The 27,035-nt window shown below is 37.0% G+C and overlaps 2 protein-coding genes across 4 annotated transcripts; both read left to right on the top strand.

Annotated features, from left to right (window-relative positions):
- Positions 1-2,432: 2,432 nt before the first annotated feature.
- On the top strand, positions 2,433-11,805 carry LOC109073699 (double-strand-break repair protein rad21-like protein 1). The gene is made up of 13 exons (XM_019089781.2): positions 2,433-2,480; positions 2,787-2,916; positions 3,014-3,113; positions 3,200-3,303; positions 3,385-3,480; positions 4,720-4,833; positions 5,300-5,401; positions 7,021-7,250; positions 7,376-7,472; positions 8,511-8,659; positions 8,833-8,937; positions 10,494-10,568; positions 11,067-11,805. Exons 3-13 carry the CDS (start codon positions 3,040-3,042, stop codon positions 11,253-11,255), a joined length of 1,335 nt encoding a protein of 444 aa, XP_018945326.2. The 5' UTR covers positions 2,433-2,480; positions 2,787-2,916; positions 3,014-3,039; the 3' UTR covers positions 11,256-11,805.
- Positions 11,806-13,171: 1,366 nt separating this feature from the next.
- Positions 13,172-25,482, top strand: LOC109095495 (syntaphilin-like). Of its 3 annotated transcripts, XM_042762844.1 has the most exons (6): positions 13,174-13,359; positions 13,633-13,736; positions 20,607-20,709; positions 20,940-21,068; positions 22,095-22,244; positions 22,553-25,482. In XM_042762844.1, the coding sequence occupies exons 3-6, from the start codon at positions 20,666-20,668 to the stop codon at positions 23,838-23,840; spliced, it is 1,611 nt and encodes a 536-aa protein (XP_042618778.1). In that variant the 5' UTR covers positions 13,174-13,359; positions 13,633-13,736; positions 20,607-20,665; the 3' UTR covers positions 23,841-25,482. The 3 variants fall into 3 exon arrangements, with proteins under 3 accessions (XP_042618779.1, XP_042618778.1, XP_042618777.1); XM_042762845.1 differs by lacking the exon at positions 13,633-13,736 and having other exon boundaries at positions 13,172-13,359; positions 20,943-21,068; XM_042762843.1 differs by lacking the exon at positions 13,633-13,736 and having other exon boundaries at positions 13,175-13,359.
- The last annotated feature ends 1,553 nt before the right edge of the window (positions 25,483-27,035 follow it).

Here is a 27,035-nt window from a genome sequence, read left to right as displayed (position 1 = left end):
AGTCAGTGATGGTCTGGGGTGCCATGTCAGCTGCTGGTGTTGGTCCACTGTGTTTTATCAAGGGCAGGGTCAATGCAACCAGCCACCAGGAGATCTTGGAGCACTTCATGCTTCCATCTGCTGAAAAGCTTTATGGAGATGAAGATTTCGTTTTTTAGCACGACCTGGCACCTGCTCACAGTGCCAAAACCACTGTAAAATGGTTTACTGACCATGGTATTACTGTGCTCAATTGGCCTGCCAACTCTCCTGACCTGAACCCCATAGAGAATCTGTGGGATATTGTGAAGAGAAAGTTGAGAGACGCAAGACCCAACACTCTGGATGAGCTTAAGGCCGCTATCGAAGCATCCTGGGCCTCCATAACACCTCAGCAGTGCCACAGGCTGATTGCCTCCATGCCACGCCGCATTGAAGCAGTCATTTCTGCAAAAGGATTCCCGACCAAGTATTTGAGTGCTTAACTGAACATAATTATTTGAAGGTTGACTTTTTTTTTTGTATTAAAAAACACTTTTCTTTTATTGGTCGGATGAAATATGCTAATTTTTTGAGATAGGAATTTTGGGTTTTCATGAGCTGTATGCCAAAATCATCAGCATTAAAACAATAAAAGACCTGAAATATTTCAGTTGGTGTGCAATGAATCTAAAATATATGAAAGTTAAATTTTTATCATTACATTATGGAAAATAATGAACTTTTTCACAATATGCTAATTTTTTGAGAAGGACCTGTATTTATAATCTAAATATATTAACATTGCAACATTACCTTCATCTGATATTAGTTCTTAAAACAGCCATATTGCAAATTCTGCAAAGGCCTCTTAAATTAATAAAAGCCTTTAAGATTTAAAGATATTTAAGACTAATGACCTTAAACTTTAAGGGAAAAAAGCTGAATTTAACATTTTTAAGACTTGTGAGGATCTACTTATATTTTATGGTTTGCACACATCTGCAAAGAAATGCTTAAACTGTCAAGCCCTGTTAATTCATTTTTAATATCCTAATTTAACTTAGGTCTAATCATTTATTAAATGCTAAGCCCTGTCTGTGAATCAGGGCCTATATATTAAATAGTTAATGTTAAAATAGTGTGGATGCAAAAATAAATATATTTGCATGTAAACTGACAGACCTTTACTTTGAGTGACTTATATATATAATTCAAAACCAAATTAATAGCAGTCCTGCATGTTCTCTGATTGAAATGAGTAAAAATCAAGACTGATTTGATAATGTTTCTATATTGATTCAAAGTTAAATAAGTGATTTTAATTTGAAGAAATTTTGATTTGTATGACAATCTTGATCTATTTTTCATCATTGAAATAACGAAAAATTTATGTTAAATTTAAACATTGAATCAATGATAATGTGGTTGATGCATTAACATTGATATGGGATATGAGTATTTATGTTGCTTCAGTCCTGGGATCATGAAAAAAAAAAAATTAGAAATGAGTTGGCACAAAGCTTGTTTTTAGACTCATTTATATATTGTAGAAGACCAAATATCAAGTACATGAAAAAAAATGTTCAGTGTTAAAAATGCAGGTCTTAAAGGGTTAATAAATAGCGGGATGTGCGCGGGACATCTTAAGACTGCTTTCATTAATTACATTTAATATTCAAATCACATACATAGGTAAGATGCGAAAATTAATGAAGCAATCTATAATAACTATAATAATTTGACACGTTAAAAAAAATATATTTTGTTATGGCCACCAGAGAAGCGCACGTGAAGTGGGCGGGAAATCGAGTCAGTGTTGATGAACGCGGAGAGGCAACAGGTATGGCTTACATTAGAAAAATAAGAGCTGTCTAGACTTTCATAACAATTTATTCATAGACAAATAAAGCTAATCTCCAGGATACTGAAATTGTGAAATTGCTGAACGCGAAAAAACGCCGACGTTTTTAATTGACAAGATTGCGTCTCAAAAACTAGTGAGCTCCCTACCTAGACAACATTCCTGGGCGTCAAGTGCGCTCCCAAAACACAAAACATCTCTTGTCCACATATACACAACATTTTGGAGCAGCATTCAAACGTTTACCTTTCCTATTCAGTATCTAACTGTCAACTTATAAAAACAAAAACCAAAAAAAAAACAAACGCTAACTTATAAGAAAATTTGAGTGACAGCCAGAACTCAAGTGCAACATATATTAACAAAAAAACATTTCTTATGTTACCTTGCGAATGAATGACTATATTTAAATGTACGGCGGTGTTAATAAATGCTAATAAGTTCATTAAGTTACAGTCGAGCTTCACAGTCTGCCATGACGGCTTGTGTTTTCTCAGACACGCCACACGTCACGATGTTTTATGCCCAAATCTTCACCTCCAAACGAAGCACACTAGCCAAGATATGGCTCGCAGCCCACTGGGAGAAGAAAATAACCAAAGCACAACCATTTTAATTAAACCTATAGACCACAATCAAAGAGATCTTATCGCCCCAGGTAATAAACAAAAAACTAATCCATGTATTGACACTAAACCAGGTTAATTAAGGGGTAGTGCTCACTTTTAGAAGTAGAATAAAGTGTAAAGCTAAATTAAAAAGATTTAAATCGTTTTCTTTTGTCTAAATGTATTTATTTAGTTCCAAAAAAAAGGATAATGTACACATTAATCAACATTCTTGAATGTAAATGTAACCAAATTAACTCAAAGACTCAAATAAAAATAATCCATAGATAAATTATAAACATTCTTCTCCTCTGTGTGTGTGTGTGTGTGTGTGTGTGTGTGTGATTCATTACCAGATTAAAATCGGTCTGCGAACTTCAGGTCACCTTCTTTTAGGAGTTGTGCGGATATACTCGAGGAAGACCAGATACCTTCTCACAGATTGCAGTGATGCATTGGTCAAAATTAATGTGGCTTTCCGTCCAGGTGAATGCGGTCTCATATGTGCCATCTCTGATTTTAAATCCGTCGGTGACAACAGAACAAGTGAACACTGTTCATTTCACTTCATTTTTGATCACAGGACAGACAGATCTGCCTGAGGGTGCGATGGAGGCCACGTTAAAAACTATCACTCTACCGGAGGACTTCACTGACTTTGATTCCAAACTGCCTGATCTCAAGTATCATGTTCTTTAACAGCGCTTCATGTTTTGTATCATGATATCATGTTTTTATGACTTATTTGGCATGTTTATGTCTCACCCAGCACCATTGATGTGGTCGATCACTTCTCTTTGAACCAGTGCCGCACTGAAGATATTACTCTCAAAGAGACCTTTGAGAACCACTTTCTCACCATGGAGAGAATTGGTAACACCTCTGAATGAACAACTAACCAAGTTTTCACATAAGCTATGCAAATCTGTAGATGTTTGTATTTACTATTCAAAGGTGAGGAAATCCAGTCATATCAAGGATTGTTTGATCAGAGTTTCAGTGTCCATGGTGACTGCTTTGGTGATGAAGAAATGGCTGTCGACCTCATCGGTACAGTGTATATACACTTATGAGTTTGCGACACACACACACACACACACACTCTCTAATGAAATTAGTAATATTTATGTGTATGTTTAAAGTCAAAATGAAATCAAGAACTGACAATATGTTTTTTTTCTAATGCAGCATGTTATTAAAAAAAAAAAACTTGATTATAATTATGTTGCTCAATAAAATTAATTATAAATGAAGATTAAAATATTCATAAGTGTTAACCAAATGTCAAATAACTGTTTAGTTATTGTTTTAAGATACTTTTATAAGTCGTGCTGATTACAGAGTATTAAAGGGAGTTAAATGATGGCCCAATTTTCATTTTTGGGTGAACTATCCATTTGAAGTAATAGTCAAGAGTTAAAGGGATACTCCACCCAAAAATGAAAATTTTGTCATTAATCACTTACCTCCATGTCGTTCCAAACCCGTAAAAGCTTCATTCATCTTTGGAACACAATTTAAGATATTTTGGATGAAAACCGGGAGGCTTGAGACTGTCCCATAGACTACCAAATAAATAACAGTGTCAAGGTCCAGAAAAGGTATGAAAGTCATTGTCAGAATACTCCATCTGCCATCAGACGTCCAATCTGGGTTATATGAAGCGACGGGAACACTTTTTGTAAGCGAAGAAAACAAAAATAACGACTTTTTTCAACAATTTGTTTGTCAACAGTCTCCTCTGTGTCTCTCCATATCATTGTATGCTGCGTATGCTCTTCTGTATCAGCCGCGCCACAAGGATGCGCTGTTTCTACGTGTATTTAGCTTTGATTTGAAATAAAACAGCGCATCCTTGTGGCACGGATGAAACAGAACAGCATCTCCCTTTAACACTATTGTTATAGAGGTTAGTGCAATAATAGCAAATAATGAAATGTTTAAATAAGAAGTGGGATACATTAAAATGTCCATATGCCAATTTATGTAAGAGAAAGGGTATAATTTCTCTGCCACAAAAGGGAATTGTAAAAATTGACAACTTTTAAATATGTTTATCGAACACTTCCTCCATGGCTCAGTGTGAACATTGAAGTGGGATATGATAGTACACTGTAACATAAGTGAATATGAATCCCCTTGCTTTTTGTGCATTTTGTACAAAATCATTGTATCTAAATTATATATTTTTTTGTCTTTTTTAAACCACTAAAATAATGGAACTGTATCACCCTCCCACTTCTCTGAGTCCAATATTTGTTTCCTTCTGTTTATTTGTGGTCTGTCAAGATTTTATAGCGAATACTACAGATGATGCTGTGGTGCCTGATTTCTATGAGGACACCCCTAATGAATTACCAGCTACACCTCCTCCTACTGCTGTCACCGCAGCAGGAAATGATGGTACACTTTTTCTATACAATTGCATTATGTTATTTTTATTTTAACCTTTGAAATAGATGATCAAGCAGCCATGTTGTTGTTCATGATTTATTCATCTTTATATTTCATTCTTATTAACAGTTGGTTTTGGTAATATTAAATTATACACATGCATGTTTACACACAATTAAAAAGGAAGATAAAACAATAAATTCTTTTAGGAATTCTGAATATGAATCAAGTTTTTGAATACATTTTTACAAGGTAGGAAAAATAAACATAGAATTAAAAATACAATAAAACACTTATTACAATAAAACACTTTACATGAAGTAAGATTATGAAATGATAAATGGTTAATATCTAATTGATTATATGGGTGTACAGTAACAATCTTAATATTATAAATTCTTTATCTGTAATTTAGTAGGAATTGGCCTTTGCTTGCAACGTTAACATTTACCACTGTGTCATTTTCTCAAACCAGAACATTCCTGTTTGAAGGGTAGGACCAGTCCAGCCCTGACTGAGACCACTTTCTTGGTAAATGCAGATGAAGGCTTTGCTCTTGCACCTGTTGCTGGCACACGTGAGTTTTAACAGCTCTGGAGAACATAATGAGCAGTAGTTTTGGACATTTGCCTCAAATTGTTGTACATTGGTCACTGTTGAACTGTTAAAGGGACGGTTCACCAAAAAATGAAAATCCTGTCATCATTTCCTCACCTTCATGTCGTTCCAAACCTGTATGAGTCCTACTTTCTTCTGTGTAACACAAAAGAGGATATTACAATGGAAGTCAAAGGTAACCAAATATTTGATTATCAACATTCTTCAAAATATCTTATTTTATGTTCTACAGAAGAAAGAAAGTCATACATTTGGAACAGCACTAAGGTGAGTAAATTATTACAGAAATGTCATTTTTTGGTTGAACTATCCTTTTAATTTTGGGGTTTTAACTACTCTCATGAAGCCACTTGAGGGTGCTATTGGCAATCAGGAATAAAAATATCCACATAGGGTTTGCAGGCCAGATCATGGTAATGAATCAGCTGCTGCAGTATGTACACACTGTGTTTTTTGTGTTTAGCATAATGGCCTACTATGTTTGCCAAAAGGCATAATATGCAGTCAGAGCGTGGAATACTGTATCCCACAATGTCAAATGTCAACCACAGTTTTTATTCCACTGACATATATTAAGATATTTTTGCATAATACTGGATCACAAATACAGAATTTGCTTTTTATATATATTTTGAGATGACAAGTGGATACACTGAATTAAACATTCAATGTAGTGAGTTAATTTTGGCATTATATAGTATATACTGCTCAGTAAGCATTATGCTAGTATTCCAGATCTGCTAAGACATCAGACCAGGGCCTAAAACTAACGTTTTGCTACGCCTGCCAATGGCTGGTGACTTGAGAAAATTTACTTGCACTAAACTTTTTTTTTTTTTGGGGGGGCATATTTATTATTAGAATTATTTAATAAAAAAAAAAAAAACTGGCAGAACAAATTACAATAAAAACATCCAACTTCAAATTTTAATTACTATCAAAAATAAAAACAAAAATAATTATTTAATAAAAAAACCACATAGAACTTATAAATATATCACTATGATACTACTGAACTGTAAAGTAGTTCATAATAATAACTGTGATATATATTTATATATATATATATATATATATATATATTATATATATATATATATATAATATATATAGCAAACATTAAATTACAATACTAATATTCATGTTTGTTTTTTCTGTGCTTTCAAACGTTAAACCATAAATATTTATTTTGGCAGAAAACCACATAGAAACATCTTTTTTATTAACAACAGACCATTCTCATTATAAACTGTGCATTTGGAGATGCAACATGGGCCAAACATTATAAGTGACTCAAATTCGCAGCACTTGCAGAGATGGAGTTCTTGTGGAGCAGCATTTACTAGAAACCGCCCCAAAACACTGAAAACATGCAGTCTTTTCAATTTGATAATCGCACCAAACCATATCATGTTTTCAGGTATTGTAAGAATTAATAAAAAACAGTTAATGGCCAACTGGCGAATATAAGCTGTTTCATATACTCACCAACACTGATTTTTGCTTAAATATGGCGGTTGGTGAGTGTTTATTTTAGACCCTGCATCAGACTAATGGAAAGTTCAAACATGTGCTCAGCGTCTTCGGCAAGGAAAAGAAGTTCGAGGAAGCGGAAGCTAGTGATCGACCGGTCAAAGGAACTAACAAACGATGACATCAGGAATCAATTGGGTGACTGCTCTGATCTTTTAACCCCATTGGAGATAGCCCCGCCCACTCGGCAGCTCATGGAGTGGAGGGAAAGTGGAGGAGTGAAGCAGCTGTTCTCCAGTTTTTGTCTGCCACTCTTTCACCCTAACTTAAAGCAGGTATGTATCGCCCACACCTGCAGCTGAAATAGTAGCTGAGCTCAACTGAAGTGCACAGCTTTCATGGTGAGTATAGCATTAAGCAGTGCATCATGGGAAATATTCCTCTTCCTCTATTCCTCTAGCTGTTCCCTTGTGGCACATCACGTAGGAGACCAGGCTTGGAGGGAGGAGCGAGACAGCAGACTGACCCTGAGGAAATGAGAGAGCAACCTAGAGAGGGTAACAAACCACATCGCATCAGACAAAAGCAGAGTTGATGAAAATCTGCCAATTTCCACCTGGTATTAAGATGCATTTTCAGTGATCTGATCTCAAGTGGTCAGCTGAGACTAGAGGTGCTTCCCAAATCTCATACTTGTTCACTATTCTATCTATGACATTTTGTAGTACAAATAGTGTGAGTAGTGCGTTCACACTGAATATTCCAAAAAGAAAAAGTGCACTTTAAATACCTGAAAAAACCTGATGTTTGAAACTTCATGCACTCAATTGTCGCAGCTTTAATTATGTACTGAAGGGGGAGGGGCTTTCAGACTCCGATTATGAATAACGAAATAACCTTATATAATTCATTCTATACATGGTTGAGTACATAGTGCATAAGTACATAGTGTATTAGTGCATAGTGTATAGTGCGTCATTTGAGATGCAGCTTGGGGTTAAAGAGAAAAATAAAATCCCCTGTAAAACCCAAAAAAATTCAAGAAACTCTGGAAACATGACACTAAATTTTTTAAACACTTACAACATAAAGAAGGGCACCGGCACAATGACTTGAATTTTTTTTCCCCTGATAACAGAAACCATTTAAAAAACGCCGTCATTTTTGCTCATACAGATAAGAGTAATGCATCATTCAAAACTGTAAAGTCTACTTTTATTTGTGTAAACTCATTTTATCAACAAAATGTTGTGCTTTTTTAAAATATAGAAAACAAACAGGATGCACTTTCTGCCGTCTCTGTCGCCGTTAACTGTGGAACACATCACAAAAATGAAACTCATCATATGGGCTACTTGCCTCATAGACATGAGAAATATATCTATAGAAAGCTCGAAATGTCTAGCTCATTATATAAAAACCATCATGGCAAAACCAATAAATTCAAATTAATCTATATATATATGTATGTATGTATGCGTGTGTGTGTGTGTGTGTGTGTGTGTATTATACATGTTTAGAACAGCATGAAGGTGAAATCTCTTAAAAATTCAAAAATAAAAATATTGTCCTGACTGGTGTGTGTGAGCATGTAGCAGTCTGGGAGAGCACTGCTCAGCCGGTGCTGGATGACTGGAGTTTGCTGCAAGAGTCTGTTGGTCCAGATCAACCAGCAGGTGAAGACACCACTGTAGAAGCATCCGTCACTCGTCCAGAACCTCCACCGCTGTGGAACACCACCAGTGTAAGAACTACATACGCACTTTCAAGTCAACAAGAAGTCAATTGACCCTGTTTACTGACTTTATGCATGTTCCGGGTTTTACTGTGATTGATTCACTGGTCCAAGTTCATAATCATTCATCAGAATGTAATAACTAATAATTCCACCCCCATCTCACCCTTTCTCTGTCACAGGAGGAGAGTAGGTTGGATGTGTCGTATCCAGAGCCTCTCTCTGATACCTCCATGTTTGTTCATCCTTCTGGAGGGATGAGGGAAACCCCAGTGACACAGACACAGGTAGTGCTGAACACTCAACCACACACGAAACATCAGGACCACAAATAAATAAGACCTGCCACAACTAATCCGTAATGGACCCTTTTCACATTTCCAGATTTCTCAGCAGTGGAAGTCAACAAAGTTGGGTAAAATTCTATAGCAGTGAATGTGAGACTATAACAAATATATTTTTTGCATTCCCATTTGCTCAAAAGTTAAAAGAAAAACTCTACAATAGTGTTTGCAACTTTCAAAAAGGGAAAAAGCAAATGGAGAGAGATGATGGCAGTCAGAAGAGAGAATAATGTCAAATTTACCATCGCTGCCATAGTCGTTTGTATTAGAAACACCCTTGAATTAGCATTAACTAGTTTTTGTAATTTGAAGCAAAGGTAATATAATACAAAGTAAGTGTATAGTGTACATAATTGTAAAAAAATTAAAATATAAAAAACATTCCATACATGCTGATGACCATTGGAACGTTGCATCACAGTCTTTGTAAAAAGGGACTCAAGTTCAACTACAACACTCAACAACACTGACATTTTTGCACTGTGCAATGGCATCACTTGTCAACACTTTTGAAATTAAGGTAGCAATCCATCCAATTTGTCATATTTGTTGAACTCAAGTTGAAAAATAACATTCAAAAAAACATGGTCACAAAACTGTATTGCTCCAATCTTACATTCTATACATCATCACACCATAATAACACATATCAAACAAAAAACAATAATATTTAAACTTCATATTACAATTCAATAACATTTAATAAACAAACAATTTTTTCCATTTAAAATGTTTCGACACTTAATTCACATTATTGCTAAATTAATAAGTTGCACTAACAACCAATTCTATAAAAAACTGATAAACAATTAGTCCAAAACTTAATTTTCTCTTTCCAAATAATTTAAAACACTTCATGAACATTCTTTCAAAACCTAATAGTCAACTTCCACAGCCTTTAAAACAGGTCTTACACAACCTTTCAAACACTCATAATGAAACTCACTGCAACTTACAAATATACCAAATACAGCTTTCAAAAATTTATGTTACTCATTGCAGCTTTCAAGTATTTCATAGAGCGTGTGCTTGAATGTCAGTCAAATTGTTGAAACAGAGAAGGGCCTGCAAACTTCTTAATCTGAACTACTACTTAAATTAATAAGTAATTATCATTGAAATCCTCACATGAAGTCTAATATGTTCATATACACTAATGTTCAAACATTTGGGGTCAGTAAGTTTTTTTTTTTTTTTTTTTGTTTTTTTAAGAAATCAATTATTTTATTCAGCAGGGCACATGAAATTTATCAAAAAATGACAGTGAAGACTTACAAAATGTAAAAAAAAATTACACTGAAGATTGGAGTAATGATGCTGAAAATTCAGCTTTACATCAGAACTAAATTACATTTTTCAAATAAAAAACTGTTTAAGTGTTTAATTGTAATAAAATTTCACAGTATTACTGTTTTTACTGTATTTTTGATCAAGTAAATGCAGCCAGAAGAGACTGGTGTGTGTGTGTGTAACATTTGACCTCCTTCCTTTGTCTGCAGTCTGCTCTGAATAGCCAGGATCTGGAGGATAAAAGAATGACCAGTCGGGCACACGACCTCCTCCAGGCACTCAAAGTAAGAAATAATCAAGCACCAAATACACAGAGAGTGTTAATGCTGATCTGGCCTGGCATGTGTAGCAGCTGTAGATGAGGAATTATGAGTGAAGAATTAAGACAGTGGAAAAATAAATGAGAGAAGTAGGCCTAAGGGCATAAAGTCTCGTTCATTCGACACTCTGCTCACAGTGACAACACCAAGCTGTGTTAAAGCACTGTAATCCTGATATATATCTAGATCAGTGGTTCTGTGATTTATATGAAATATAATCTTATATTGTCCAAGATGGTCGTTTGAACAGTATGTGTCTTAAAAGGGACACTTAGACCGCCTACTTACTATCTGATGTATATTATACACAAACATAGCAGGATCGGTCTGAAAGTGCTAGTTCCAGTCAGTCCCAGTCGACTTTATGCAACTTGAGTGTGTTGGGGTGCACCCACACATAAAAATAATGAATAATGCCTAATAAAGCGAGTTAACTTGCTCTAACTTCTCTTTTCTCTTCAGAGACAAGACTCTTCTCCAGAGGCCGTGTACAGTCTGCATGCTTTATGTGAGAGCAGCAATCGTTCATATGTGGCAGCCATATTTTTCTGCCTGCTGGTGTTGAGGAAACAACAAATCCTCAACCTGCACCAGAGCGCCCCATACAGTGACATCATCGCCACTCCTGGGCCTCTCTTTTCCTCCCTCTAGAACAGGCAGCCATGAAGCAACGGAGGGAAAACCTTTAGAGACGTTAGAGCTCATTAAAGGGCTTTGCTGTGTCATACACGTTCTTGGTTGGAAGCAAATTTGATGGATTTCTGTAAAAAACAATTTTGACATTGTGTTAGAAATTCCCATAGAGACCTGCTAAAAAGTGTGTCTGATCTATGAAATGTGTCTGTATAGTGTTATACTGTTTCTTAAAAAATATATATATATATATAATACCCAGATCTGTATGAGCTGGGTTATGGTTGAAAATTACCGTAGAGTAGCACACAAAATATCAAATGAACCTTACTATGATTGTTTCAGTTTAACAAATTTCATGAACTAAGTTAACTCAATCTTTGTTCATTACTTGAATGGATTGAAACTCAAGCCTGAATAGGTCTTTGTCTTTTCATCCTTCAGTTTAATGTAATAATAGGTATGTTCCAAAAACAGTTCTTCTCTGTGTTGATTAATATGATCTGCATGTTCTTTTTACCCAATTCTTGAGACCATTAAATGTACAAATCAAATAAATAATTATTGCAAAACTAAAAAATAAATACATAATTTACTGTTTCTCTTGTTGTTCCAAACATAATTTCACTCTAAAGGAAAAGTTAGAATAATATCCTGGGTGCTCTTTTAAAATGCGTGAATAGGAATGATCCTATATTTAGCTTTGACAGTGTAAGAATAATATTCATATTGTTAGTAGGACTTCAAGATGAACTTTTACTGGACTGAAGCAAGAGTCCACTTTACTGTTACAGCTTACTCTTGTTCAAATATGAATATCAAACATGTAAAATCAGGCTAAGGAACGTTTATTTGTTCACTTCTCATCATTGCATTGCATTATAAGTTTTGCCCACACAATAAAAACTACAGAGCTTTGATCATAAAACTAAAAGTTTAAATATAATTTGCTTAGACATATTATTTGAAGACAGAGTGACAACTGATATTTATATGTATTTTATGTAAGTAGTCTGTTAAACTGTTATAAATAAGCCATCAGAATTTCAGCATTTTTGGCCATATCAGCAACTGTACCAAATTGCATATTTCTGCTCACTTTTGCCTCTGAACAAAATGGATGTGTTGTGTCGTACTACACAGGTTGATTTATAATATTTTGATGTCAAGTATAAATTGATACAACAGGGTGGACATGACATGTTATGTTTTACGCTATTAACTAAGTCTTATAAAAATGAGGAAAAGAGAGAAAATTTTGACGGTTAATACTTACAGTACTTTGTTTTTTCCTCCAAGGAATGGTGTCTCTTCCAATAAGCCTTATGATTAGGGCATATGCTTGACATTTTAAAGATTGTGTAACTCAAATGTAACGGTGAACTGGAGTCTAAGGGACATAAACTAATGAAATATTTTTAGACACTAAAAAGAAAAAAAAAATGTATCACAATAATTTGTATTTTTATGTCAAAGAGAGTAAGTAAATGTTTACCCTAATGCTCAGTTTGCTAATTTAGATGTATGTTATATTCATTTCAAAGTGAAGTTGAGAAAACATGAAACACACACACATACATTGTTTTCTTTGTGTATTCCGACATCTAAAAGCATTCAGTGGCCTCGATCTTGTCCAGTGAACATTCATACTTTCTCCAGTAAAATCAGTGGTTCAAGCAATTGCCATAGACTTCCATTAATGGACGGCAATAGGTCAGATTTAATCATGAAAAGTCTGATTGCATTTCAGAGGAAGCTGGCACTAACGCTTTAAATGCTCAGAGCCACTAAAGAGAGATTCAGTAATCTGTGCTCATGTACTCTGTAAACAGTACAAATTGTTGTGACTACAGTTCTGCGGCAATGATGACATAATAATTACTATTTTGAACATTTGGTCTCTGCCCCTTTAAGAAACGCCGTCGCAGCGTCGCGCAAATGCGTCGTTTCTGCTTTCTCAGGTCTCGCACGCGCGCGCGCGCTCATCAGCAGCGTCAGCATCAGCATCCGTGCATCAGCAGACCCGGGCGAAATGATGCCGCGCGCGGGGCACCGCCGACATCCATGCACAAACTTCACTGGGATACTGCAAAGCTGCGTCGACGGAAGAAGAGCAGAGGATGTAAGTGACGTTCTTCCCGGTTCACTCCTCTCAGTCATGAATTCTCTCGACTCGAGCTGTTTCATAAACTATAACAGGTGCTTAAAGGATTGGTGTAACTGCGTCTCTCAGCCTACTACAGTTTCTACACACTAGGCGTATTATGTAATATAGTTTTACGCTGAAGAAAGTCAACGACGCACTGTTGCAGCGCCGCGTTTCAGTCTCAGGTGAAGGGTGTCTGCTGATATCAGATACTGTTACATAAGACAGCTTGTGCCCTTTACTACACAGGGACCATTTACCTGCAGACTACGGAGGGAGGTGACGTCATCGTGGGTCCTGGAACCATGGAAGTTGTGCATCTAGGAAAATCTCTGATTCTTGTAAACAAAAATGTAATCTTTATATATTTGCTTGTTTTATTGTAGTACAATCATGTGAGGCATGTCCCAGATATTTCAAATGTGGGGGTAAAAATATCTATCTATCTATCTATCTATCTATCTATCTATCTATCTATCTATCTATCTATCTACAGTATCTATCTATCTATCTGTCTATCTATGGCCTATCTATTTGTATTTGATATTAATTTGGTAACAGTAATTTTTTTCATTTAATTGATTCAACTTTAATTGATTCCATTTGATTGATTCATGTCATAATGGAGATCTTTTAGTTTCATATAAAATGTTTTACATGAAAACATTTTTTGTTTATTTTGGACACTAATAATACTGCTAGTGAAAATGCTTCTATTTAATTTTTTGTTTTTTTTTTAATTTATTGTGCATTTCTGTTTACACAGTATACTGTCATCAATTTAATGCAAATGCAAATTGAACAGGAATTTAGAACCTCTGACCGTCTGTACGATCAGTAGGGTTGGGAATTGTTAGAAATTTTCCGGTAACTGTTCCATTAAAATCATTAAACAACTATTAAATAATAGTGGTAAGGAAAAATGCACAATACTCAACTACTCAATGCTCAATACTGTTTATTACTTACTGTCAACTTAATTTAAAGTTTGGCAATGTCAAAATTCAACATATATTATGCTTTACACATGTTCAGGTTCCGATTCCGGTTCCATTTAAATGAACTATTATTATGTTTTTTTACTATTTTACCTTCATTGAATGTAGTGTTGCTGGAAGGTAGTAAGTAATGTTGAGTAATGCTAGTCCATCAATCAGCATGTGCTTCAAAGTTGATGTTTTTTACACCATCAATAACATTTAGCTTTTCAAGCAGGAATAAGCTGGTTGGCCAAGTAGTCCCTTGAGAGCTATGACACTTGTTCATTTCCCTAAATTAATGAATTATAAACACACTCCATAAAGCCCCTATTTTACAAATAATAATGCAGTCAGGAGATGGTGTGATGCAATGAGTGGTTTCCACATTTTTAAACATTTTAAATGCATGAAAATAAATATTTTCTATCACTTTATCACTCTTGAAATGACCTGTACACTAAATAATCTAACCCTCAAACTTACATAACAATAGCAGTCTATTTATTTAGTGGTCCAAGTTGAAGTCAGTATGTACAGTGGTGTGAAAAAGTGTTGGCCCCCTTACTGATTTCTTATTTTTTTTGCATGTTTGTCACACTTTAATGTTTCAGATCATCAAACAAATTTAAATATTAGTCAGTGATAACACAAGTGAACACAACATGCAGTTTTTAAATGAAGGTTTTTATTATTAAGGGAAAACAAAATCCAAAACTACATGGCCCTGTGTGAAAAAGTGTTTGCCCCCTAAACCTAATAACTGGTTGAGCCACCCTTAGCAGCAACAACTGCAATCAAGCATTTGCGATAACTTGCAGTGAGTCTGTAACAGCGCTGTGGAGGAATTTTGGTCCACTCATCTATGCAGAATTGTTGTAATTCAGCCACATTGGAGGGATTTCTAGCATGAACCGCCTTTTTAAGGTCATGCCACAGCATCTCAATAGGATTCAGGTCAGGACTTTGACTAGGCCACTCCAAAGTCTTCATTTTGTTTTTCTTCAGCCACTCAGAGGTGGACTTGCTGGTGTGTTTTGTATCATTGTCCTGCTGCAGAACCCAAGTTCGCTTCAGCTTAAGGTCACGAACAGATGGCCGGACATTCTCCTTCAGGATTTTTTGGTAAACAGCAGAATTCATGGTTCCATTTATCACAGCAAGTCTTCCAGGTCCTGAAGCAGCAAAACAGCCCCAGACCATCACACTACTACCACCATATTTTACTGTTGGTATGATGTTCTTTTCCTGAAATGCGGTGTTACTTTTACACCAGACTTAATGGGACACACACCTTCCAAAAAGTTTCCAGAAAGTCTTGGGGATCATCAAGATGTTTTCTGGCAAAACTGAGACGAGCCTTTATGTTTTTTTTGCTCAGCAGCGGTTTTCGTCTTGGAACCATTTCTGCCCAGTCTCTTTCTTATGGTGGAGTTATGAACACTGACCTTAACTGAGGCAAGTGAGGCCTGCAGTTCTTTGGATGCTGTTGTGGGATCTTTTGGTACTTCTTGGATGAGTCGTCGCTGTGCTCTTGGGGTAATTTTGGTCGGCCAGCCACTCCTAGGAAGGTTCTCCACTGTTCCATGTTTTTGCCATTTGTGAATAATGGCTCTCACGGTGGTTCTCTGAAGTCCCAAAGCTTTAGAAATGGCTTTATAACCTTTTCCAGATGGATAGATCTCAATTACTTTCTTTCTCGTTTGTTTCTGAATTTCTTTGGATCTCGGCATGATGTCTAGCTTTTGAGGATCTTTTGGTCTACTTCACTTTGTCAGACAGGTTCTATTTAAGAGATTTCTTGATTGTGAACAGGTGTGGCAGTTATCAGATCTGGGTGTAGCTAGAGAAATTGAACTCAGGTGTGATAAACCACAGTTTTATCAGGGGGGCAAACACTTTTTCACACAGGGCCATGCAGTTTTGGATTTTGTTTTCCCTTAATAATAAAAACCTTCATTTAAAAACTGCATGTTGTGTTCACTTGTGTTATCTTTGACTAATTTGTTTGATGATCTGAAACATTAAAGTGTGACAAACATACAAATAAAAAAGAAATCAGGAAGGGGGCCAACACTTTTTCACACCACTGTATATTAATGACAATATGGGACAAATATAATGTAATTTAGTGGCGCCAGGTGCTGTGCGCTTCCGGTACATGTACACTCAGACAAAATGGCATGCACAGTTATCAAAGACACGAGTGCGTGCACAGTCGTAGGAAACGTGTTCGGTAGTTAAAAACACGACGCAGCGCCGTGAGTCTGTGGAGTGCGCATCATTGGAATCAATGCTTGGTCACGTGTCGCACCAGAACCGTTTTCCTGAACCGAAACTTAGAAATTTCTCATGGTTCCGGTTCTTTTAAAACAGAAAACAGAATAAGTTCTGAATAAGAACCGATTCTCGGTTCCCAACCCTAATGATCAGCATCACAAATTTACTTTGATTAGACATTTAGAAATAGTGCAGAAATATTTCATATTTACATGACTTTATAGCATGTAGATTTATATTCGTTTCCAGGTTTAAATTCAGTTTTTACGTTTCAGTGTTGTCTCGGACTCCAGTTGTATTTTATATTTATATTTACGTTTATTAATCTGGAAGACAGTTCAGTATCTAAAATTACAAAAAAGGGGTGCAACATGAACGGTTCAACCGTAGTAACATAAGAAGTGTGAGATTCAGAGAAATGCGGACTAGAACAGTGATGAAAGTGAGCAATAGGGAGAGAATATGTGTCGTGAAAGTTGCATGATTTTGACTGTTCGGGCCGGCTTTGGAACATATGTATTCCTAGTCTCAATCTGTATATAACACCAGCAACTGCAGCTGTAGTGTGTGTGTCCCTGTTCGTGTTACTTGTGTCGCAGACCATATGTGATGTCCTGAAATGAACCCTGTTGCCTGACAGATGCTCTCGGGGGCTAAATATACTAGCAGTCAACTCAAATATCATACACTTTCTGCTTATCTGTTGTGGAAGTAATGTCAGGAAATGTTATTTTAAATGGTTATGATTGGGTTTTTTGTTTTTTCTTCCTCTTTTTTTAACAATGACAGTGCAGACTCCTCAGCAAATCAGAACTGGGTCATGCTAGAAAAAGTTTTTTTTTTTTTTTTTTTTTTTTTGGTCAATGTGCACCTTGTGAACAGAAATAAGCCTTTTTTAGAGATGTATTCTCAGAATCAGAATCAGAAGAGCTTTATTACCAAGTATGTTTACACACACAAGGAATTTGACTTGACAAGAGCTTCCAGTGTAGAAGAAAGTACAAACATAGTGCAGACGTACATAGAAATAACACAGTAGGGATGTAATGTAACACTAATAAAAAAAAAAAATAATAAAAAAACAACATTAAATAATGTGCTATATACAGAAATAGAAGTATATCGAAAAATGTAATTGTTAGATAAATGTACAGATATGTTATTAGTGTGCAGATAATATAGCCTACGGGAAAAAACTGTTCTTGTGTCTGGCTGTTCTGGTGAGTGGGCTGGGTGTGAGGGGTCCAAGGTGATTTTTTTAGTCCTTTTCCTCACTCTGGAGATGTAAAGATCTTGGAGGCTGGGCAGAGGGGCACCAGTAATCTTCTCAGCAGTCCTGACTGTCCGTTGTAGTCTCTTGATGTCTGATTTGGTAGCCGAACCAAACCAGACAGTTATTGATGAACACACAGGACAGACTCAATGATAGCAGAGTAGAACTGTTTCAGCAGCTCCTGTGACAGGTATAACTTCCTCAGCTGCAGAGGGAGTACAACCTTTGTTGGGCCTTTTTTTGCAATGGAGTCTATGTGAGTGTCCCACTTCAGGTCCTAAGAGATGATGGTGTCCAGGAACCTGAATGACTCCACTGTCATATGGTGAGTGGGGGGAGTGTAGGTGGTTCCTCCTGAAGGCAACGATCATCTCAAAAGTTTTGAGCGTGTTAAGCTCTAGGTTGTTAAGACTGCACCAGATAGCCAGCTCTTTAACCTCCTGTCTGCCGATGACTGTAGTGTCGTCTGTGAACTTCAGGAGTTTGACAGAGGGGTGTTTTGAAGTGCATTCATTCGTGTAGAGAGAGAAGAGCAGTGGGGAGAGAACACATCCCTGGGGGGCGCCAGTGCTGATGGTGATAGTCCTGGATGTGAGTTTACCCAGCCTCACTAGCTGCTGCCTGTCTGTCAGGAAGCTGGTGATCCACTGACAGATGGAGGTGGGCACAGAGAGCTGTGTGAGTTTGTCTGAGAGAAGATCAGGCATGATGGTATTGAAAGCCGAACTGAAGTCCACAAATAGGATCCTTGTGTAATTCCCAGGTCTGTCGAGGTGTTGCAGGATGTAATGCTATCCCATGTTGACTGCATCATCCACAGACCTGTTTGCTCTGTAGGCAAACTGAAGAGGATCCAGTGAGGGTCCAGTGATGTCCTTCAGGTAGGCCAGGACCAGTTTCTCAAGTGACTTCATGACCACAGACGTGATAGCGTCAGGTCTGTAGTCATTAAGTCCAATTATTTTGGGCTTTTTGGGGACCGGAAAGTAGTGGAGCATTTAAAGCAGCAGGGAACTTCACAGAGCTCCAATGATCTGTTAAAGATCTGTGTGAAGATGGGGGCCAGTTGGTCAGCACAGACTTTTAAACAGCCAGGTTCTCAGCTCTAAACATAATCTTAACATTGTAAAACTGCTTCCAAAGTCACTTTCAACACCTTACAGGATAATTATGATTAATCAAATAATTCATCAAATGTGCATTATAAACTATATACAAGTTTACATAATCATAAAAAATATTTAAATGACAGATGGTTCAGTTGACCCTCCTCAGGCTTACAAAACATTCAGAGTGCAGGCACATTTAAGAACACATCTTAAGAGTATGATCAGCTCTAGTAATAATAATCACCATGCCTCCAATTACAAAAAAAGCATCAAATATGCATTAAAATAATGTAGAAGCACATGAATCAATATTTAACACCAGCTTTGTCATGGCTGCCAGTGTTACGTCAGTCACACCCACACACACTTTTGTCACTCATGTCACCACTTCATGCACTGGAGAGACAATCCATGCTTCTGTGAGTGTGTGAATAGCTCAGTTCAAATAGTGGAAGAATCAGTCATCTGTGCTGTATGTATGTGTGTGACTTTGTCTAGGTCAGTTTGTTTATTGTTCTGAATGCTTGGTTTACATAAGCATTTATTTTCTTGTGAGTCATGTGACATCCAGAATGAAATGCTCTCTGTTGGATTCTGTTCAGCATCTGGGGGAATCTAATATTGTCTGGCATGTGTCTTTTTGGATTTGGTATTTTAACGGGATGCAAACATACAAGAGTCTCCAAAAAAAAAATTTTTTTCCAAAAGTGACAAAAAAAGCACCATAAAAGTGATGCATGCACTGTATAGCAACTCTTCTGGGGTTGTGGCTTTCTTCAGTTTCGGTCTGTTCTTCACACATACAGTAGCTATAATATGGCTTCAGAATGTCATATGACTTGGAATATTGTACACAAGTCATATGGACCACTTTTAAGATACTTTTTGATTCTATAAATTATACACTACCATTTGTTTGAGTGACAGTAAAGACATATAATGTTACAAATGATTTCTGTTTTAAATAAATGCTGTTCTTTTGAACTTTATGTTAACAGAAAACTGTTTTCAACATTGCTAAATAATGTTTCTTGAGTAGCAAATCAGAATATTAGAATGATTTCTGAAGGATCATGTGACACTGAAGACTGATGCTGAAAATTCAGCTTTACATAACAACAGGAATAAATTACATTTTAAAATATGTATTTTGAAATAAAAAAAATCAGTCATTTTTTAAAGTGTAATATTTCAGAATATTACAGATTTTACTGTATTTTTGATCAGATAAATGCAATCTTGGAAAACATGAGAAATTTCTCTCAAACACCTTTAAAAATCTTACTAACCCCAGACTTTTGAACAATAGTGTAAATATATATAATATATATATATAATATTTTCCATTAATCAAATTCATGTGGTGCAGCCAACATGCAGAAACATGCATTAAAAAACATAAAGAAATGACCTGCAGACCCTTGTGTTACGGTCAGTTAGTCTCTTAAAATATAATCTGACCCTTTTGTGTTCTGTTAAAAAAGGTCCCTTTCCCTTTAAGTACCAAGAGATTAATATTGTGTCATTCAAATGTTTTTTTTTTTCTGATTGTATTTCATGTTCTGTGGCGTGTGTATGTCTTAGAGAGATCTGTCCTGAGGAATCCTTGTAATTGTGCCGTTACAAGGTGTCAGTGGTCACCCATGTCCCACTCTGCGAGCCGAAAGCCATCAGCTGGTTCCCGCAGGTAATGCTCCCCTCCTCTTTTAACACACACAATCAAATGCATGGAAAGTTTTCTAGCCTAATTATTATGATATAAATATTCATTCAGTTGCAGTAGTTTGAATTCCTTTAAAACACATCTAGTTTTCCAGTGTAAAAAGTTGCACTGTGACAGCCTGTTTGATATGGACGTCAGAGCTCAGCTGTCTCTGTGTGTGTGTGTGTGTGTGTGTGTGTGTGTGTGTGTCACAGAAGGCCTGCTGCCCCAAGCAGCACTCGACACTCGCATGGGGACTCGTCTGTCCGTAGCAGTTACTCAGCAGCGTCCTGCAAGTGCACAGAGAGCAATACTGTACCACGCTCCAACCCAGCCACACCACGGTGAGCGACACACACTCAAAGGCAGATTAGATTTGTCTTCCATCAGGGTCGTGTTCCAGATTTTGTATGGTGGCAAAAAGTACAGTGCAAAAATAGAATTAATGAAACTGACATGACACTATATCCATTTAAAAGACATTTATTACTAATCACACACTCACATGTCATTCCAAACGTGTTTTTCTTTCTCTGTGGAACACAAAAGGAGGTATTTTGTAGAATGTATGGGCTGCTCTTTTCTATATGAAAGTGAATGGTGAGTAGGGCAAAAAAAAGGACAAAGAAAGACCATAAAAGTAATTCGTAGTACTCACACATTATATTCCAAGTCTGATTAAGTCATACAAATAGCTGTCATTCACTGAAAATCTAACCTTTCGCAGTTGCATTTGTGACTGACTTGGCTTACATTTCATCTTTCATTTTTGTGAATGGTGTTATGTGCAAGTTGATTGCAAGTTGCATGCTGTAGATATGGAGATGCCTCAGTCCGTTAAGTTGCCTGGTAATAAAACTGACCACATGTTCAGGGTCGCTATTTTGTCTTTGACAATAAAATTGTAGCCCTGACATCTTCTCAAGAGTCCACTGCTGTGGAAGTTGGCAGTACCTCACTCATGTAAAGCTATTTCAGCTTCAGTTCATTGATGATGCTTTTGCATAACATTCTGTTATTGTCAAGTACATGGGAAAAAAATTGTGATAATGTCAAATCATGAAGTAATTGCTATTCTGTTATGTTGTGATCACAAGAAGTTTAAAAGAACAAGAAAAAAAAAAAGATAATGCATTGCCTCGTAGGGCTTCTGTAATTGTCTCTTTGGCAGAAATATATAATTTGTTGATTTTTGTGCAAATGAGAAGGGTAAGAGGGTTATTGCATAAATTTACACTGTGAGTGTCGCACCAGTTGCTGAACCTAATAATTATACTTGGGGCTTATCAGGACTGTTAACGTGTTAACTATATTCAAATTACGAGATTAATCACAATTAAATATTATTTATTTCTCGCTCTCTGAACCAGACGGCAGGCAAAGTATGCAACCTGTAGTGAGAATCACGGGATCCGTCCGCCTGCTCCTGAGCAGTATCTCACCCCACTGCAGCAGAAGGAAGTGTGTATTCGTCACTTACGAGCTCGGCTGAAAGAAAATGTGGAGAGGCTTCAGGACAGGTCAGTGAAGCTTTTATCTCTCAACAACATGTCAGTGGAGTTTTATAGCTTCCTGACATCCTGAGTATCATACATGTGGTTATATACAGTATATAGCAGAACCTACCCTGCATTTGAATATGCCTACAAATATGTCAGAATTCATAATATTAAACATTATCATACTACACACATTCATACCATAGAACATACTTTTTAATGAATGTGAAGCAAGTTTTAAATCAAATGTAGTATCTACTTAACAGTATGCGGTTTTCAGATACAACTCTAGATTTATTTCTATGCCCATGTTTTTTTAACCATGGTAGAGACTCTGTGATCGGGGAGTTACGGATGCAGCTGACTCGGATGCAGGAGGATTGGATTGAAGAGGAATGTCATCGCATAGAGGCCCAGTTGGCCCTAAAAGAGGCCCGGAAGGAGATCCGGCAGCTTCAGCAGGCTGTAGAAACTGTTAGTTCCAATCTGGGAGCCCATGAGGCAGATCAACAGGACTGTAAGTCTGAAGGTCTAGGTGTCGGAAGGATAGGCCCACGATTTGGAGCATCCAGGTCTTGTGGCTGCTCTCCGGCCCACACCATGAGCCGCAGCGCCACCTTCACCAGGCTAAGCAGAGACACGTCACCTGGCGCTACAGATCACAACGGAAACATACACTCTGATTGCTACATTCCCGCCAATAGAGGGGCGATGACATTACCAAGAGGGGACGGACGTACTCACCTACTTCTGGAAGCAGCTCTACTGTCTGAGCAAGTTCCTCACACAACACTATGCTCCTCTTTGCCACGATCCTCCACCTGTGAGAGATTGTGCAGCGGAGAGACGGTGTTGCCCGTCAGCCGATCCTGCCATGCTGTTAACAACAACTGCAGCTGTATTCCACATGCCTACCTCCCACACCACCATTTGTTTTTGCACCTCCCACAGGAGGAAGCACCACCTCCTCATCTGCCTCCACCACCACCACCACCTCCAAAAGTGCCCCCTAGTGCATCGGAGGTCAGTGACAGGCCAGGTTACCGGTCACAGGCCTGCAGCCCCACCATAACCTGGATCTCCGAAGAGTGTGGAGGTGAGGAATTGAGCGTCATCACTTCAACAACTTGCGCGCCAGACATTACTCTAGCTGAACCACAGGTGTTTTCACCATCCTCTGCAACTACTTCCCCAGCTCAGCTGTCTTGCATCACAGAAACTTTGCCGCTAGACAGCACAGTTGAATTTACATCATCAACAACAATGCCTATAGTGTTGACGAAGCCACAGGTTCAACAACCTTGTCCCAGAGCGCCACCACCACAGGAAGCAGTGGTAGTAACGGTCAGTGATGAAGAAGGAGTGGAGGAGGATACAGAATCAGCTGCCCCTCAGAGGAGCCACTGGAGTCGTTATTTCCTGATTGACCTTTTAGCGGTGGCCGTTCCTGTAGTTCCAACACTGGCGTGGCTTTGCCGGGGGTCACGGAATGAAGGCATGCCGGTGTACAACATGGGCTCCCTGTTGCGTGGCTGCTGTGCCGTTGCTCTGCACTCTCTAAGACGGGTTGGAAGCGGCCGTGGCCCCTCAGGAACAGGAAGAGCTAAACCTATCTGATAGCATTACCGTACCATCTAAACCTTTTAATTGGATCTTGAGTGGGCTTTTTGTCCTTGATCTACCAGTTTGTGGTTTTTATTTATTTATTTTTGAACCAAGGAGGTCTAAATCTATCACACCAATGCTTGTTTTGGGAAAAGATTGGGGGAATGTGGCTCTAATTTGCACAGACACTCACGAGTTTCAAGGCTGTTGCTCATTTCCACCATTTGTTTTCCTCTTCCTTCTGGTTCTCTTATCTGCTATATTTCCTCCCATTCCTGGCAGAAACTCAGCAGACAGTACACAGTCAAAAGTTGCTGCAAACACGAGTCCAAGCTGAGCAGAGAAGTCACAATGTATACAAGTTTAGGCGTTAAGATTTAAGAAAAATAATAATTAAATGCTTTGAAATATCATTCTTATGTAAACTGTTCTACTGAACTGAATTCATTCTGTTCTCGTTTCACGAGTGAAGCCTGTTCTCAAGAAAAATGTTGCATGTAACTTTAGGTAGGTTACATAAACATTAGTGTGAACTGATCTTCATGAGAAGAGGAAATTTCAGGTCCATAGCGCAAACAAATTAGTGTGGCTAGGCTTTCAAATTTTAAACCTTTACATGTTGCCAAGCAACCATTGTGCCAATCCATCTAATTTCATAAGAAACAGAACTTTTCACAATATAGACACAAAATTAAGTTTGTTTAAAAGTGAAAATAATATTAAATGGTAACTGTGCAAGAAGCAATAGGCATCCAGCAACTTTGCTGTTTAGATCTCTAAAAAACATGCATAACTCATTAGATATAAAAACATTGATCCTTTAACATAAAAATGTCTTTACTAATGTGGAGTGTTCTAAGGATTACTATTCTGATGTCATTCTAGACTCTTCTAGAGTTCTAGAGTTATGTGTCAGTTGTTTTATCGGTTACACTACTGTGTATTCTTAATATGAGCAAAAATAAACTGCTTTACTATGCTTCATTTGCTTATTTAATTGTAGAAAATGATGTTCAAATGCCAGATTTCACTGATAAAGCAATGGAAGGTGATGGCCTAAAATGACTTTATTAATCTGTTCTTTGGGTGGTAGATTTCTGTTCTTTTAAACTCAGGTGGTACTCAGGTGAATAGTATTAGAGAGGATGCAAACTTAGCGGAAACCCATGTCAGAACATCCATTCATTAGAAAAACCAAGGTTTATAAATAGTAGAACAGCAGTTGTGAAGATGTATATTTACTGTCATAATAGGCTTGTCTTTAATCTCAAGATATTTTAACACACCACTTCAGAAAACAAATGGGTCTTTAACTGTTGCATGCATACAGATTTCAGTAACTCTATTAGGAAAATACTTGCAATTAATTCATGGATTTGTAAAGCAAAGTCTTCTGTTTCTTTGAAGTAGCACAAAAGAACAAATCTCTGTAATCATGGTATTCCAGTAGGTTATTTTAAGGGCTTAAAATGCATGTTAGCACAATAATTCCTAGTAGTTAGCTGTCAGTAAATTTAAAGATTGTTTCAAATAGACATTTACATAAAGAAGTCATCCTGATTTGCAGAGCCTCATTACAAAATATGATTGTGTATTTAGACAAAGCCCATCTACACTCAACCCTAATTGTAAATTTGGATTGTTTTGTTCAATTGCCCCTTGAAAATAAAAATATTTTGTTAAAATGACAAAGCTTTTGTTCTGCTAATGACTTTTTCTTTTATTTACACAGTGTCCTTGTTCTTGTTTATTTATATAGCACCATTTAAAACACAACCGAGGTTGAACCAAAGTGCTTTACATAAAAAGTACAAGAATGAAAACAAACATCGACAACATAAAATCCCACATCGACATATAAAACACCACAACTAATCAGTGTATGCTACCAACATTAGGTGTACTTTCAGCAGTTTCTTACAAGATTGACAGTGATTTGGCAGACCTGATCGGCAGGGGCAACTCATTCCAAAGTTGTGGCCCTATCACACCAAAGGCTCTATCTCCTTTATATAGGCTATTTGTTCTAGGCACTACAAGTAATTTTTGATTCTCTGATCGCAGTGTTCTAGGAGGATTATATGGGTTTAAAAGGTTTGCCAAATACGATGGGACCTGGTTGTTTAATAAAATTTTATATTTAATTCTAGAATGGACCAGGAGCCAATTTAAAGATACTAACACGGGTAATTGATTCATATTTCTTTACCTTTTTCAGTAACCTCGCCGCAGCATTTTGTACTGATTGTAGCCGACACAAAGATGTGGCAGTGATGCCAGAATACAAAGAATTACAGAAATCCAACCTTAAAAGAATAAAGATATGAATTACTTTCAAAAGAACGGTTTTACTTTGGCTAATAAACACAAATTATAGAAACCAGCCCGAACCACTGAGTTAATTTGCTTATCTAATTTTAAGTTACTATTAATTAGAAAGACTAAATCTCTCACTGTTATTTGAGTGGCTAAAAACAATGACCTCTGTTTTTTCCTTATTCAGCATTAAAAAATTATTCGCCATCCTTTTAACACTCTAGAAATGAATCAAATGAATTTGTGGAATGTCTGATTGGTAAATACATTTGTGTGTCATCGGCATAACAGTGAAATGATACTACATACTTTCTAAAAATGCTGCCCAGAGGGAGCAAGTATAGAGAAAAAAGTATAGGAGAAAGGATAGAGCCTTGCGGAACCCCCCAAGGAAGATGTTTTTTTTTTTTTACCAGAAATTGTATTATTATAATTAAAACTTATATCACTCAAATAGGACTGAATCCATTTCAGGACAGTTCCCTTTAGCCCTACTAAATGTTCAAAGCGGGAGATGAGGAAGTTATGGTCGATCATGTCAAAAGCCGCACTCAGATCAAGCAACACCATCTCCTTTGTCTAAGGCCAAGAAGATATCACTTAACACTTTCAATGAAACCTTTCTCCTATAGAATTTTCACTTAGAAAGGAAAGTAGTAGTTGCAATACAATTTTTTCTAAGATTTTTGAGGCAAAGCACAGCTGAGAGATTGGTCTATAATTCTGCATTTCATCCTGAGCTAAATTTGGTTGCTTTAGCCGAGGTGTCACCACAGCATGTTTAAACTCCAGTGGACATGTTCCACTAGACAAACTTTTGTTGATCAGATGTGCTAAACTCAGTGATACGCAGTCAAAGGTCTGCTTTAACAAACGACTAGGTATAAAATC

Source organism: Cyprinus carpio, chromosome A8 (genome assembly GCF_018340385.1).
Source record: "Cyprinus carpio isolate SPL01 chromosome A8, ASM1834038v1, whole genome shotgun sequence".
NCBI classification, from domain to species: Eukaryota; Metazoa; Chordata; class Actinopteri; order Cypriniformes; family Cyprinidae; genus Cyprinus; species Cyprinus carpio.
The sequence above is the reverse complement of the archived record's forward strand: the minus strand, read 5'-3'. Positions and strand labels throughout refer to the sequence as shown.

What these genes read in the sequence shown, in the direction of transcription:
- LOC109073699 (XM_019089781.2), top strand. Translation starts at nt 3,040, where the DNA reads ATGGAGGCCACGTTAAAAACTATCACTCTACCGGAGGACTTCACTGAC. An exon ending in CACCGCAGCAGGAAATGATG is followed by an intron (nt 4,834 to 5,299) that starts GTACACTTTTTC and finishes TTCTCAAACCAG; the next exon opens with AACATTCCTGTTTGAAGGGT. An exon ending in CGCTGTGGAACACCACCAGT is followed by an intron (nt 8,660 to 8,832) that starts GTAAGAACTACA and finishes TCTCTGTCACAG; the next exon opens with GAGGAGAGTAGGTTGGATGT.
- LOC109095495 (XM_042762844.1), top strand. Translation starts at nt 20,666, where the DNA reads ATGTCCCACTCTGCGAGCCGAAAGCCATCAGCTGGTTCCCGCAG. An exon ending in CCATCAGCTGGTTCCCGCAG is followed by an intron (nt 20,710 to 20,939) that starts GTAATGCTCCCC and finishes TGTGTGTCACAG; the next exon opens with AAGGCCTGCTGCCCCAAGCA. An exon ending in TCCAACCCAGCCACACCACG is followed by an intron (nt 21,069 to 22,094) that starts GTGAGCGACACA and finishes TCTCTGAACCAG; the next exon opens with ACGGCAGGCAAAGTATGCAA.